At 38.2% G+C, this 16574-nt stretch overlaps 2 protein-coding genes across 15 annotated transcripts in view; one reads left to right on the top strand and one right to left on the bottom strand.

The window, feature by feature from the left end:
• Positions 1-10637, top strand: part of DNAJC24 (DnaJ heat shock protein family (Hsp40) member C24) — a 42012-nt gene extending 31375 nt beyond the window's left edge. The window contains exons 4-6 of one of the 4 annotated variants that reach the window (XM_074885009.1): positions 549-617; positions 1486-1565; positions 10082-10637. In XM_074885009.1, coding sequence (XP_074741110.1) covers positions 549-617; positions 1486-1565; positions 10082-10219 — 287 coding nt within the window. In that variant the 3' untranslated portion in view covers positions 10220-10637. Of the gene's footprint in view, positions 1-548; positions 618-1485; positions 3375-10081 lie in introns of all 4 variants that reach the window. The other 3 variants (XM_074885014.1, XM_074885013.1, XM_074885010.1) reach the window with 3 other exon arrangements.
• The window catches only part of IMMP1L (inner mitochondrial membrane peptidase subunit 1), a 36894-nt gene continuing 23020 nt past the window's right edge, over positions 2701-16574 (bottom strand). For 10 of the 11 annotated variants that reach the window (XM_074885022.1, XM_074885016.1, XM_074885024.1 and 7 more), the window contains 2 exons: positions 7671-7781; positions 2701-2866 (listed from right to left, as the gene is read on the bottom strand). In XM_074885022.1, coding sequence (XP_074741123.1) covers positions 2798-2866; positions 7671-7781 — 180 coding nt within the window. In that variant the 3' untranslated portion in view covers positions 2701-2797. Of the gene's footprint in view, positions 2867-3970; positions 4025-7670; positions 7782-16574 lie in introns of all 11 variants that reach the window. The other variant, XM_074885025.1, reaches the window with a different exon arrangement.

The following is a 16574-nucleotide window of genomic DNA, read 5'->3' as shown; positions in this document are numbered from 1 at the left end:
GTGGGGGTGGTATTTGGCTGCTTCTTTCTAAAGGAGAATGGGTTGCCTAAGAGAGATTGTGGGGTCTCCATCTGGAGATATTTAAAATCTGACTGGACATGGTCCTGGGCAGCCTGGTCTTGCTGACACTGCTTGTGCTGGAGAGTTTGATTAGGTGACCTCAGCTGTTCTGTTATTTTGTGAAAAGTACAGGTAAGTAGAGATTCAGTTTCAGCTTGTGGAACTGTAGTTACAGCTAGGCTTTTAGAAGGTATTTGTATCAAAACAAAAGTTTGCCCATAACTTCACATTCACAAAAGTACTGGTTTCAGTAATAAATCTTCATCGTTTACTTCTCCTGGCTACACAGTAGGACACTTTTCAGTTTATGCAGAGATATGGAAACTAAAATTTTAGAGAACTGCATTTTTAACTGGTAAGATGGTCTAGGTATGACTTTCTAGTAGGGACTAGATTGACTGCTAGGTACATAAAACTATTAATTTATCAGGAAGAAATAAGGACCTGTATGTTGTCAGGGTTGAACATCTGTCATGTTTTCTTTATAGAAGATAATCTGACAAAAGAATGGCCACTACATGCACAAATTTATCTTGAGGATATGTCCTGGAATGAAGGTATGAGTGTCTTACTACTTGTTCCCACTGCCTTTCATTGTCACTGCAAATGTTTTCTATTTTTTCTGCATCTTACACCATTATGTTGTCTTACTGTAAGTTCTACTTTTTTATATTTTCCTCAGATTTAGCTATTCTCTGTGATTACCTGAATTCAAACTTATCTTTTTGTGATACTTACTTTGCATTCCTCCTTCATCTCTTCTCTTCCCCACCCCCTGCCCCAAACACACCTTGCAGTACCACTTTTGACCTAGCTCTCCTCTTGTAGTACAACTGAGTATTTAGATTTCCAGATTCTTCCCAGATCTCTCACGCATCTTCTTGTTCTTTCTGTGATGGTAGAATGCAAGTGTTCTCATACAGATTTTTTTTCATCTGACACTGGGTTACTTCCTTCTTTTATATTACTCCAGCTTTTATTATTTACTTACTTTCTGAACGAATGGCTTTTTCTAATTTTTTTTTTTAAAGCTGTGGGGGGAAAATCCTATCTACTTTCCCTTCTGTTTCCTGGGTTAGCAGATGCTTTGAAACCATTCTGGATCTGTCATATGTATGACTAACATCCCTTTGGGTTTTTTAATATCTATCTGTTTCACTGATGTGCACCTTTTTATTATTTGATTTTTTTTTTTAAAGAGACTATGCCGACCCTGACTGTTTGGTGTAAGAATGCCTCACAATCACTGAAACATTTTCAAAGTATAGTTATTTTTTGAGCAACAAATGCTAGCACAGGTACAGATAGTTACAATCCAGCAGTGGGAGGTCATTTGTTACTAAGAGCAGCTTTGTGAAGAAAATCCAGACTAAATTCTTGATTCTTCTCAAGCACTAAAGGCTTTTCTGTTTTCTCTTTTGGCAGATGAACAATGTTATACTCTCTCATGTCGATGTGGTGGGAATTACACTGTCTTCAAGAGTGAAATCAAAGATGTATCTTTGGTTTGTTGTGACACATGTTCACTTGTTATCGAGATCCTTCAATGATTGTTTCAATCAAGCACATTAAGAATTACAAACTTTTTAAAAGACTGGACAAACGGGGGACAGCAGCTGCTAAAGAAATGTATGTTAAAGAAAAGGGGGGCACTACAAGAACAAGTTCAGTCAGGCTTAAAGGAAGTGTGCCCACCATTTGCCAACATAGTGCTGCAGACATGAAGCTGCTTTATTTTTTTTCCTTCTGCAGCTGAAGAGCTAGTTATTTAAAAACTCCAGAACAGAACACTAAGTTCTGTACAACTGGAATATATCTCATACTCTAAATTACATTTCTTTCCCAGCAAACAACAAAGTAGCTTTCAATCTCAGTGTATATCAACTATACCTTGGGCCCTACCTCTTAGGTTAAATCCTTTTAACAGCTCAGATGACAAAATTTAATCAGGAGGTATACATGTGAGAATGCTTTGAAGATAATGAAGAATAAGGTGCATTACTGGGAAACAGGAACATTTTCTACTTCTATGCTAAATATTTAACTTCATTAAATCCTCACAAGGACTTAAGCCCTGAAAAGAGGTGGCAGAGACTTTCAGATTTAACAGGCTGGTTTGTCAGTACGAAGTAGCAGGTAACTGTAACAGTGCATCTACGTTTCAGCTTGGAGCAGGAGCACGTTTAGAACTGACTCTATCCATCATGTGAACAAATGCAGTCTTCATTCCTTGGATGAAAACTAACCAGGAAGCTGTGCTCTGACACCTACTGGGCATACACACCACCAGGCCAAACTGGAGACGCTTTTAAGGAAAACCCAACAAAACACATGTGACCAGCAGATCCGGAACCCCACTGTTACTGTTTTCAGTTCCAATGCTAGCATGCCCCCCTACCTGCTAATGCAGGCATAGCCTATGTGTGGCTCTGGGTGTGTGACAATGTCATAGTGCACTGTGCCTTTTTCATCCCTTGTTAACAGTCAGTGCTAACCTCTGCTGCTTGTAAAAACCAAAACTTTCTAATAAATCCAAGCACTTACTGTGCCAGAGGAAACAGAATAAGAGGCATATCGTTTTGATGACAGCAGTATATCATTCCCACTCTCAAGTTAGCTGTAATCTCAGAAAGAGACATCTTTGTCAAGTAATACTTGTGTTTATTCTAAACAAAAATAGTTCCATTGATTTTTAGTAGAAAATATTATGAAAGCTGGCAATAGTCACTTAAATCTTTTAATCATCAAGAAATCTATGGCCATTGGGGCTTGCACGTAGAAATCCAAAGTCATTCAGAGGCCATATCTGTAAAATAAAATAGTTACAAGAGATTTTAATCACAACTCAAAGTTCAGTATTTTCATTCATTATTGCTGTAATTGTTTCATAAACCGCATAATTTTTTAGCTCTTGTTTGACAGGATATATGAACTTCTCTCACCTGTGTGTTTCTTTTACTAGGAGTAATAAATACTATACATCAGGAGGAATCATCATTCCATAGTGGCTGGAGAATACACTAATTTATACACAGCATGCTTTGCTATGGAGAGCCTCACAAATTACATTTCTTTTCAGCCTTGGAAATAAATACATTCCTAGAAAATATATTTCAAATTCAAAGTTTTCTAGCTTGTAAACCTCTTAACTTAAAAGACAAAGTACATATTTTTGATCCATCTAGGAGAAGAAAGAATACCATGGCCATTACCTCCCAGGGAAAGTAGTTCTGTGAGGTGTACATTTGTATTTTCAAGATGGGCATTTGAACTGCAAACACTAAAAACTGGAAAAAAATTCCATAGGCTTATAGGTAAGTTTATACAGTGTCGATAGTTATAAAGAGGTGGAGTGCCTGCCCCGTCAGGGGCTCTCAACCAAGGGGCTGCTCTGAGAAGGGGACTACTAGGTAGAAAAAGGAGCACAAATCATGACCGAGTACAAGCACAAGTGTCAGGAATGATGCTCACTAGTAAGAAAAAACTTTGCAGAAATTAGCTGTTCATACAACTGAATGCTCCCAGGAGTACTTTCCTCTGAACATTCACTAATTACATGTAGGCTGGTCTTGGATGGAAAAAAAAATAGGGAATCAAAGACATTCTTTTACACTTTGTCCTTTGCCTCCCTTGACTGCCTGTGTCTCTGAGCACCACGTTCTTTCAAAGATGGCATGAGGGGATCAGTGGGAAGAAGGGAAAGAGATGATGCTGAAGAATGAATGCCCTCTGTGGCTCTAATCCCATAAAAATCTCACAGCCCCTGCTCAAGATGAAACAACTTAAGAGACAGATGACACACTACCTTGTTCCCAAAGCATCTGTCAGTATGATGTTTATCTTGCTCATTTTTCCTTAGAATTTGATCTTAAGGAAGGTACGCAGTCACCTTCCAGGAACAGCAACTTACTCTTTAACTGAGTTCATGGAACAGCCACAGCACAGAAGGAGCCTTTGCTGCTTTCTGGGTGGAGTGAAAGAGTAATTTTCTCAGTTTAAAAGAGGAAGCACAGTGCCAAGGTTTGACATTTCAATCCCATTACTTGTCCCCAGCACTAAAGACAATGACAGAAGAGGCGGAGGCAGTCAAGGATAGGTGTAGCAAGACAGCATTAATTTACTACTAGACTGGGACCATGTGCTGCTAGAGGCTCCCTAGAGTTGCCTCTGTCCAGCCCCTTGCAGCACTGTGCTAAATTGCCGTCAGCTGGGTTGTGCCTGGCCCTGGCAAAGACAGAAGGATGAGTCATCTCAGGACCCTAAATTCTGTGGCTCTGAAAAAGGCTCAAAGCTCTCATGTGCAAGTATCTTAGAAAATACATGTCGTCTTTGGTGTGTGCAGTTAGGGAAGAGCATGAGGAACATCTGCTGATAAACAGCAATACACAGAGGTAACGCCTTGTCTCTACGTGCATGTTAGCCAGTGAGCTATTTTAAGTTCCACAGAAATATACAGAGATACGAACCAACAACAGAAGGATATTTGTAGTCCTGGTTAGAAGCAAAGCTATGGAATTCAAGGCTTTCCAGAGGGCCTATGCTGGCTGCAGGCTGGGTGTCAAGTCTTTGTTTGGCCTCAAAGGCAAATAGGAGTAAAAGGGAATAGGAATGTCCCATATTACAAATCTAAGATGATCTGAGTAAAGGCCCGGAGAAGGAAGTTTCTTAGGCCATTCACTTTGGCACAAATCTCATTTCAGGCAACTCAAATCACACCCATTGCAACTTGACTTTCTTTCAGTGAAAATAATCAAATTTGTTTTAAGTATTATTTTGACAATTTAGTTTCAAATTCATCACAGTAATTTTAGTGGTAGAGTTAGAATGAAAATGATGTTCTATCTAATCTGCATGCATAAGAGAACATGAGAAACAATACTCATGGTTGGAAGGGAGATGGAACAAGCCTTCTCTGTGAAACAAAGATGCCACTGTGTGTAGTAATTCCCAAGTTTTTTAAATGACAGAAGTTGACTGTGACTTGTTCATTCAAACTGGCTAGTCCAATTAGCAGCTGTTTCCCCTTGCCTACCTTGGTTTGGCCAAGAATTGATCTGATGGATGGGGGATAAATAGGGCTAACTAGCTCTTCTGAAGATACACTACAGGTCTATGTTTGACGTGGAGCCTAAGTCCAGGAAAGGCACAGGATATCCTACTTGGGACAGGATGAAGCATGAGTTCTGTCAAAGTGGGAGTCCCTAGGCTTTTACTGAATTTGCAGCTACTTTGATTTCAGTGGCCTTTTCATGGAATGAACTTGTCTCTTGGAGTGGCAGTTGATACGGTGGCAGGGAGAAAAAGGAGCAAATATAATCAAGTATTATTATTTCTGTATGGGTTAAAAAATGGTGCACCAACAGTGACTGAGAATCTTAGGTCTAAACTTCACAGGTAAGCTACAGAGAGAATATTTATGTTTTGCCAAGAATAGGTTGCCTAAACAAACTTGGTACAAGCTCGCTCTCTTCTGTTGAAATCCTTTACTTCCAAATTAGATTTGGTTTTTTGCATCCATTACTAAAAATGTAACAGCATTCAGAGGCACTATTACATCTGTTTCTCTAAAATCCACTTTAAGATAAAGCCACATAAGCTTCCACTCTCAAGGCAGTAAAAGATTTTGCATGAAAGAGAAGCCAAACCTCTAGTAGACTACATTAAAAAGCGTACATAGGTTTCTTGGCCAGTGGTCTACTAATTAGATACCACCATGTGGACTTGCTGTATTCTGCTGTTCTTCACTGTAATGCTCAACAGCAGCATATAATAGCAAGATCACTGTATTCTAATGTCAATTACCATAAACAACCCAAACTATAAACACTCATTTCAAGAATAAACTCATTTTAGGCACCATATACTTAAATCTCATTAAAACGTTAATAATCACTACTCTATGCACCATTATAAAACAACTGCTATAAAGCTTGGTTAAATAATTATTTTGATTTAAGTATCAAGTGATTGCATACTATCTTTTTAAACAGACAATATTCTGGAGTCCTAAACTGTTTCTTCAATATATAATATCTGTGTGTAAGTTCTATTCATTTTACAGAGTTTACTGCTTGCTAAATTTAAGGTTCAGTCCTGTTAGTCACTTCATTAAAGTCTCTCAAACATCTTCCTTATTGGGAGTACAAGCTGGACACAAATTTATTGCTGTGGAGAGATACTGTGAATAATTATAGCTGTCCACATTCATAGGTTCTTAATATATACATTATTTGCTAACAGTTCCCTTAAAGTAGTAAACAGCAGTTTTTCTATACTAGTATCAGTTGGACAAAATTTTTTTTCAGTCAGATTATTAATACTGCATTCTTATAAAGAGGGCTGTCAGCATATTAGCATCATTTGTATTTTAGCAGTTAATAACCCAAGCTAAAACTTGGGTCATAAAAGTAGCCCTATTTAGAATGAGCATTTTTTCCTCTGGTGTACATGGTAAGGCAAACAATACAGAGGAGGAACCAAGGGCACTGAACAAACACTAGGGAAGAACTCAAAGCAAATGCAATCCAGACAGAACAGGGGTCAGACAAAACTTGGTGGTGGGGCCGACAGGGGACATGTTATTTGAGGTTTAGTAAACAATTAGTGATTATGGTCAATAGCTACAAGGTTTTTTGAAAAGTCCTAAATTGTGTTCATAAAAACTGTAAATTAAGTATATAAAACTTTGTTAAAGTGGAAAGATCTAATCTTTCCTGTTCATGTAATACAGCTGTGCTAAATTATGTTTTTGTGGATGTGTTGTAATATATGAAGAACAGTTTTCAAAACCTTTTGTTACTGTTCTGAATAGCACCATTTTAAATCTAGCTTTCTAAGAGCTGGTGCATAAATCTATAATACATACTCCTTGTGTCTTAGATTAAACTTTTTACAGAGAGGAAATTGTGTTAGTTTCTTCTTTTTGGTAAATAAGTAAATTAATAGTGTAAATAAAATGAAAAAGTAATTTAGTGTGAAATAAAACTGTAGAATTGTTGAAACAGAAGGAGAAGGAACCATGGAGGTTTATACAATACAATATTAATTCAAAGCATTTTTTGAAAATAGAATGTGGCAGACAATTACAGTGGCACAGATTTGACTTTACTGTTAAGGCTTTATCACAGTCTAAAAAGCAGCAAGGCAGTCTACATGTCTAAAGTATGTATGCAAGTCCTAGAAAGATAATGTTTTCCTCCATTTTGGTTTCTGAACTGTGGAACTACACTTCTCAAATTACAACAGTGAAATATGGAGCTGCCCTTTTCTACCATTTTGCAGAGGCAAGAATCAAATTAAGGATGGAATGTATATCCATGCAGTAGGGTGTACGTTTGTGTTTTTATCAGGTTTGGATTTGCTTGCAAAATAATTCATTCAGTTTTCAGAAGCAGTGACTGCTCAAAGAGTGCTGCTCAAAAAACAAGTCCTCCCTCAAAAAAACCCCCACTGCTGTTGAATTATCCTTCTACAGCAAGTGGCCGGTGTGTTCAAACTTTCCTTTAAATTTGCTTTGACCAAATAGTTAAGGAGGCAAGTTTTAATACCCAACACCCAGGCATTAAAAGTGTATTAATGCAACTATTTTTAGATACTATAAATATATATACCTTAAAACAAATGCGTCCTCTTATCAGTCCGTAAGGAACAGGTCCATAGCACCTGGAATCTGTAGAATTCCTGAGATTATCACCTTCTAACCAAACATGTCCTTTAGGCACCTATGATTAAGCAAGAGTGAAATGTAAAAAGAAAATAGAATAGAATGGTATTAAGCATAGTTTGCCTTACAATATATTTTCTGATTTCTGTGTTCAGTATTTCAATACTGTATAATGAACTAATTTTTATTGAATCTAGTAAGACACAGTGCCAGATCTGGAGGGATGAGGAGTGTTCCAAAGTATCTGTTCTATCATGTGCTCAAAAACCAATGGTTTGCCACAAAAAATCCAAAATGAAGATGTAAGAGGTTAGAGCAATGTGACAGGGTCATTAATTTAATAGACTTCAAAAGAGGTCATTAGGATGTTGACTGAAAATCTGCCCTCCTGTCGCAGTAACAGCATGAACAGGGCAGCCACACACTCATCAACATCCTGGGGCCAGCACCAAGGCTAGACCTGTTAGTAGATTCATGATGAACTAACTGGTAATTGATTGTGACATCAATTATGAATAATCTCATCATTTTATCGGAGTAGGCTTGTCAAAGTTCTAATTAAGATCACAGTTCATTCTATGTGCAGGCAGAATCCACAACACATTATATTGCAATAATGATGATCACAAAACAGCAAATCCCTTTTTATAATTTGAAAATTAATGATGGTGACCTTATACTATATGACAAAGACCTTTCATTGCCTATATATATTATGCATTAACTGTATTACATACCATAGATTCATGGCATTCACTGGCTCATTGACAAAATGAGAAATAGCAACATCACTGTATTAGTTACCTAAACAAGAGTATAAAACTTTCATATATGAAAAAGTTGCTACTGTAAATCTTAAACTAAGATTTCTGCTTGGAGTATACAACACTATTTTGATATGTTTTTTTAAAAAAAACATTTCAGATACAAACAACCTCTTACAAGTTACCAAACAAAATACTTAATAAATTTTTTTTCTAACCAGTTTTTGTTTCTAAAATTCTAAACCATGCTGAAAATTTAAAAGTAGCAAATATTTTAAATCTAGATAATATTTAATGTGGACTTTAAGTTAACATACAGTTTTCCAAAACCAAGTATGTACTTGAAACATTACTATGCCCACAGTTCAGAGAAAAAAATGGAAAAAAAAATTTAAAAAAACTTCAAATGAAACTCAGACTTTGAGCTATATAAACATTCATATTTTAGAAACAAGCCACATGGACTCAGAAGTACAATAGTCTACGTGTACAGAATTCAAGGATAACAGACTAAACAAAATAAAATACCACTCTAGTAGCAAAGTTGGATGTAAACCATTAAGAACAAAACCAGGTCCCCCAGATAAACATTTGAGGAAAATGCAGTTGAAGTGTAATTGTTAGTACTTATAGGTATCTGGCCAGGTAACACTTACTGGGAACCCTGTCTTTAAATAAGCCTTTTAGGCTCTTGCTTAGTCACACTCCCGCCTGCCTGTTACCAGACCAGGATCTGAGGATAGCACGGTACCTGAGGGTCCCTTTGTGGAGCTGTGGCAAATGTATAAGCTATGGATTAAGAACCAACAGTTTGTCTCGAGATGACGGTGGCAAAGAGAGATACTCATCATGGAAAGCATATGTGAGCTTGCCCATCTTCTCCCAGCCACCCCCTGTACTCCTCTGGTGTCCAGGATCACAGAATGGTTTGGATAGGTGCGTTAGGCATGTCAGAGGGCACGCATCCCTGCCTCATCATTTTAGGATCTACATGTGGAGGTGTAGACCAGCAATATGTCTAAATCCTTTTGAAACCTACTGATACTGTCTCCTTCCACAGTCCGTGTATAAAGGAGCGCCACCTTGTTTGTTTTCAACTGATCTGCTAGTTCTATCAAAGTCCTCTACTTCTTGTTCTCCCAGTCCTTCAATGCAGGAATTCCATATTCACCTTGTCTGCCACCTTTGTTGTTTTGTAGGCTTATCAGATAGCTGGCATGTGCATGGAAGAACTTTCTCTGGGAAGGCCAGTTGGTTTCAGCTAGACGACTTTGGCCCTCCTCCTACCCAAGCAGCTTTGCAAACAAAATAACCAACCAGAAGTCAATTTAAAATAAGTTTTTAAAAAATTCTATTCAGAGTCAAATGACCCTTGTAGAATATACATCTCATCACACATGGGCATGTTTTTGATAGGTCTCTGTTTGAGAATGTACTGACATTCCTATCTTCCTGAAACATTCTGTGGCATACAGCCTATTTAGAATGTCCAGCAGCAACTGTTAGGCTAGTTGGCTATTTGTCTTCACTTACTTGCAGTGTACCCACCTAAAACATTTATTGTGTCCATATCTTACATGAGTTTGTTTTTCAGGTGCATATTACAATGCAAAGCAGTGTTCTGACCTTCCTGATGCAAACTCTCCAGCAGCTACCAGAATTACAAATCATACATCAAACTACTGTCATTTTGAAGAACTATCTCAGCAATATGCAAAAAGGAGAAGCATGAATTACTATGAAAGGAAGATTTTTTAAAATGAAATAAAAAAGCAAATCCACATTAACATTTCACATTTCTGAAAAAGTGTCACTCCCTGCCGTGTGCTACTGTTTCACATGCTGGACACTACCAGCTCTCCTTCTGCTTTACTGGTTCCCGTGCTTTCTCGCTTTCCTCAATACATAGGCAGAACGTGAAGCTCATCTGATACCATGTGAAGTAAGGACCCATTCATAACACAGGTACATCCAAACACTTCTAGACCTTCCCATCTTTCTTCCATGCTCCAAAAGTATAAAAAATAAAGTGCTTTTGCCAGCTGTGGCATATCATTGCTTCTAATACTACTAATAATTACATGTCTAGACAAGATGTTCATAGTTTGCATTATAGGTAACATCTGCAATAAAGTATATTCCTTTATCCTGGAATTCACCATTTATGTTGAGTTTCATAGTTCTTCATGGAAGGTATGACAGGACCCTATACCTCGATATTTGTCGTTAAGAGTACTGTCACAATGTATGATTCATCTAGAGATAATACAGTATAATACCTTCATATGGTGCCTGTCCATCATCTAGGCACTTCACTACAACCTAGAATTAAGACAAGCAAGAAAAAAAAATCACATGAATTACATGAAAATGTAAAACCAAATACTAGTGACAGGCCATAATCATTAATTTAAAAAAAAAAAAAAAAGTTGTTTATATCCCTTTGAAATAAAGGCTAAAGCCAGAATCCTTCAAGGGTTTATGCCAAGCTATTTCTAGACCACATCACTCATTTCAGTGGGATTGCCCACAACGAATAAAGTTAACTTTGAGTATCAACCTTCGCAGAATCAGGACCCAATCTGAAATGCCTCAAAGCTATGCAAGCACAGTAGCTAGGAATAAGATACATTTGTAGCCAAAGAAAAAAAAATAACCATTGAAAACTTCTATTTGTAGTAAGAATACATTAATTACACACCAGTAGGCTGCTACTGCCAGAAAACCCAAGACACAGGGGAAGGCCACTTGCTTGACGATTCACAATGTTGCATTTTGGTATCTACAGGCCATGGACCGTGAACGTCTTAGACAAAATTAATTGTATCCAAGAAGTACAACTGAAGTCAGAGTTACCATTACTACACAAAGATTGTGAATAGAAAAAATACTGATGAGAGTGCCCAAAGCATTTAACTTAGGCTGGGCAGCATTTCAGTTCTCCCTTACACATAGGCCAGAACTAAGATGTGAAAGTCTCACAAGCCCAACAACTGAATTTTCACATAACTAACTAGTGAGTCCCATGCAAACCCAGCAATTCCACAGCAGTGCAGGTTCATGTGAAAACACACTGCGTCTGATCCTCTGCAGACTGTCTGCCTCAGCAACCCTTGTGCCTCTGGTTTTGTGCAGATTATCTGAGGATTTATTTCCAAGGAACAGCAGTTCTCAGGCAGAACCAGTTATCTGAGGTGCAGCTTATATGCATGAGAATACAGGACACTGATCAGACACGACTCTTCCCCCTTCTCCCTTCCAAGGCTTGGAGGGCTCTAGTACAGGAGCAGATAGACCAGAAGAGCAAGATTATCATTTACAACAACGGAGCTTGTAGCAGTAGCTTATTCTGTTTCACCTCAGATAAATAAGCATCTTTCACTCTGACAAACTGGCTAAATTTGCAGGGCTGTTGTCATTTACTTAGTGGCAAAGTAGCAAAACTGAAGTATAGGTCAGGTATTTGATGCATACTTACTGGCATAAAACATTCATTTACATAAATGGCAGGGCTGGGGGCAAATCAACAAAGAATTATTCTTCTGGTCTTTTTACATGACACCAAACTTTGTTCTTTGAGTAATCTCAATAACTTCAAGAGATGAGGTGCCTGTGCTGCATTAACAGGTATAGTAGAAAACTAATATACTGCAAATAAAATTAACATTAAATTATCTGCCTCAAAAATACCCCCAAACCCAACGAAATTAAAATAGACTTTTGTGGTTTGGGTTGGTTTTTTTTGTTTTGGTGGGGGGGGTCTTTTTGGTTTGTGATTTTGGGGGACTTTGGGGGGTGTGAGGTACTAAAGATGGAAAAATAGGGATTTTTAACAAATAAGTGGAGAATTATAAACACCAATCTGTTGCAATCTCTCCTTTTGGACAAGCAGTCTGTGTTTGTCAAAGAACATCAGCACGTACAATCAGCTGGGAGTAGATGAAGTTTGAACTTTCATAAGGTCACAGGTATTCAAATCACCTCCAGCAATATCAAAGTTTCAAACTTAAGAAGAACTTTAAACCATTCCCATCTTTTCTTTTCAGTTCAGAGGCTTCCTTCTTGAGCTATGATAAGAACTAATCTCGGTGCTGGACAAAAGAATAAAGTCTGCAAGTTCTCATCTATCCCTACTAAGGTCTATTTAAGTGCCTCCTACTTTGGTACAAGCAACAAATGTAATTGCTTCATGGCCTGCGGGTGTTCATTTAACAAAAGAAGCTTTTGTGAATAAACCACAGGTGTTACCTTTCTTGATTAAAGTGAAATATGATGAAAGAATCTACAATATCAAATGACAAATTTACTAAATACTGGTTAAATTGCCTTATTTAAGTAAATTGCATCTAGTTAGGATAAAATATACACCATAGAAATGCAGGAGTTTCTATACACTCTATACTTTAAGTCTCACATAACTAGTCCTTAATCCTTTATTTATTAATTCAGAACCAAGAGTGAATAATGCTTAACAGATACTCTTTTTTTAATGATCCAGTTGCTCTAGACACCACTTCTGTAGGCTTTATCATAAATGTTGTTCATATTAAAGTTGCCATCTATATAAAACCCAACAATGTCGATTAGCTCAATATTTTCAAAATCAGCATAAGCATTTACATCTCCTTTTTTGTGCTAGAAAAAGATATGAAATGGTAGCAACCACGCTGGAACTTTAACTGTATAGCAGATCTTAAATCAACATCTTCTAAGTATCACTAAAAGGCTGAATTACCTGGAATTTAATACTTCTTGAAAGAATGTAACAGAATGATTTTACCTTAAATTCGTAGGTACTTCCAAACAGTTCAGCATTCTCCTTTTACTTATTGAACAGCTTAAGCTGCTTGTGAATTAGACATAGGCCTAGTTTGTTTAAATACACATATTAAAAAGAATATATTATGACCTTGTCGAGATTATTATGAGAAAAGATGACAATGAAACACTAACAGGTTTTTATACAGAAATTAAATTCACTGTGATGAAATATTTATATTATTAATTCATTCCCTAATAAAGTATTTGGTAGTTTTAATAGAAAATTTATAAAAATATGAGGACTTTCTATCTTTAAATTTTGAAATTAATTATTAACCAATATTAAAACCACATAGCCTTCAATGGTAGCAATATTAACTCATATACAACAAGGAAGCCAAGGTATATTAACTTAGATTTGAATTTGTAAGGCATTTTTCTCTATCATGCAAGCACACCAGTTGAGCATTGTTCTTTAATAAAAATTTGGGGAAGCTGTTACAGTAATCTGTCAAAGCATTCATTATAGTTATTTGAATGTTTGTTTTTTAACCACTGTTGCTCCTTCTAAACTTTGTGTAATGCACAAATAACTACTGCTGTTCCTGAGCTTGCTTACTTGGAACTTAAAAGGTTTGATCACTGCACTCGCTGCTTTGTGGGAAAGGTCACAGAACTTTCACATCAGAAATATCTATGCCAGTCAAATGATAAACAGATATGCTTTCTCTCAGTATCACTTTTTGGCTCTTGCAAAAATTTCTAACTGTGTTAACTAATACTTCAAACACTTGCATGTGTTGTTTACTTCTATAAATAGTCTCATTTAATATTCAGATCTAGAGCATATTGTTAAATGCTGATATGAATCAGCGTGAAAAGCTATATAACCAGTTTTAAAAATATCTAGCTGCAACCCTAAATTTAAATTATTAGCCATCATTGCTTTTCTAAATAAAATTAAAATTAATGGAATAAAAAAATAAGCAAATATTACTGTCATGAAGAATAATGTGCAGGTTTTGCACACACTTTTTACAACCTCTCTCTTTGCATTAAAACAATGGTTCTCTTCTGAAAACAAAGACACATTGCTTTAAATAGTGAAAAATGATCTAAGGTTTTTAATACACTAGTTTTGAAATTTTCATATTTTACAGATGTTCATAGGCCAAAACTGTCAAAAATAAATCTCCTACCCACATCCTGGAACTCCTGAGAAAAAAATCAGAATATCATGGAATCACAGAATGGTTTGGGTTGGAAGGAACCTTAAAGGTCCTCTAGTCCCAACCCCCCTGCCATGGGCAGGGACACCTTCCACTAGCCCAGGTTGCCCAAAGCCCCGTCCAACCTGGCCTTGAGCACTGCCAGGGAGGGGGCAGCCACAGCTTCTCTGGGCAACCTGTGCCACCCTCATAGGAAAGAATTTCTTCCTTACATCTTATCTAAATCAACCCTCTTTCAGTTTAAAACCACTACCCCTCATCCTATCCCTACACTCCCTGATACAGAGTCCCTCCCAGCTTTCCTGTAGCCCCCTTGAAGTACTGGGAGGCCGCTGTAAGGTCTCCCCGGAGCCTTCTCTTCTCCAGCTGAACAACCCCAACTCTCTCAGCCTGGCTCCAGCCCCCTGATCATCTTCGTGGCCTCCTCTGGAGGCAGGTCCATGTCTTTCTTATGTTGGGGGCCCCAGAGCTGGACACAGCACTGCAGGTGGGGTCTCATGAGAGCAGAGTAGAGGGGGAGAATCCCCTCCCTCGACCTGCTGGCCACACTTCTCTTGATGCAGCCCAGGACACAGTTGGCTTTCTGGGCTGTGAGCACACATTGCTGGCTCACAGTCAGTTTTCCATCCACTAATAGCCCCAAGTCCTTCCCCACAGGGCTGCTCTCAGTCCACTCATCACCCAGCCTCCTCTATTTGTGCTTGGGATTGCCCTGACCCACGTGCAGGACCTTGCACTTGGCCTTGTTGAACTTCATGAGGTTTGCATGGTCCCACCTCTCCATCCCTGGAGGTGTTTAAAAGACTTGTAGATGTGGTGCTTAGGGACATGTGTTAGTGGTGGACTTGGCAGTGTTAGCTTAAAGGTTGGTCTGGACCATCTTAAAGGTCTTTTCCAACACAAATGATTCTATGATTCTAAAGTGTAGGTTTGAGAACAAAAAAATCCATGGGTTCAAATCCCAGCTGGAACTTACTGGTTAAAACACAAAACCCATTACCATCACTGGTATGCCCTGGACAAAGGCATACCTGTACAGAGTTATCTAGCCAATAAGCCTGGTAGCAAGAATGGACAATACCCAGCAGGTTTACGCTCCATCGGGAATGACCTGACTCTTTGCTAATCAAAAGCCTCAGCTCTGCATGTTCTCAGTATTTCAGACAGTTGGAAGGTCTTAGCTAGTACGTATAGAGGAGGAAAAAAAAAAAAAAGAATAGGTCCTTCATTCAGATGTGAATGTGATAGAGGCACACTAAAACTTGTGCTCAAAATCCTCAGTGAGTCCTTGAGTATTTGGTTTCATCATCCCGAGCAGCTTCCTAGAAGTTATTACTGAACTTAGATCAGAGGAATAACAGAATCTTAAAACTTGAAGGTTCAAACTGATCTGACCAGTACAGCCAAGACTATTCCACAGAGGAAAAGCATCTAGTGCTATAAATTCAGAAATAAGTAATCCTGAAACAACCTTCCCTCAAATCAACGAGGAGATTTCTTTATGGTTTTCCTTCAGTAATGAGTTGGCTGAGCAGAACCACCAGGGCAATGTGTCAGAGCCTGGGTAGTGCTGTCCCAACCCCAGTGTAGCTGGCCTGCACTCAAGACCAGCTAATACGGTGCAGCTGTCTCATCTTGGGTCAGACTGTGGGGCAGAAAGAGCTGTTTGAGAAAGACATGTAAGAGACCTCGGTGAGAGCTCATTCAGGAGCTGCGGTTAAGCTGAGCCTCCCACTGCTGTCCCATGCCTGAGCTATGGTGCAGTCCTGCCTGTGTCTGGCCACCCACCAACCTGGCCCCACAGACATTAGGATAAGCTACAGTGAACGGTACCAGTGCTGTTGGGTCAAGTCATGCCACTTGTATGACCCTGAAGTATCAAAACCAAAACTGCAAGGGTAAAAAGACCAATACACATGGAGCAGAAGAAACCCTGGAAATACTGGGAAGTAGACTGATAAAATTATTCGTGTTTCTTTTCCCTTGAATAATTTAGTTTTGACAAATCAGAATTTTGATTTAGAATTACTTATCAGAAAATTCAAGATTAGCTCTAGTCATCAACTCTATGTACTGGGATATAGGGGGATCTGCAAA

Source organism: Strix uralensis, chromosome 15 (assembly GCF_047716275.1).
Source record: "Strix uralensis isolate ZFMK-TIS-50842 chromosome 15, bStrUra1, whole genome shotgun sequence".
In the NCBI taxonomy this organism is placed as follows: domain Eukaryota; kingdom Metazoa; phylum Chordata; class Aves; order Strigiformes; family Strigidae; genus Strix; species Strix uralensis.
Note: the sequence above shows the minus strand (reverse complement) of the source record. Positions and strands in the feature narration are given on the sequence as shown.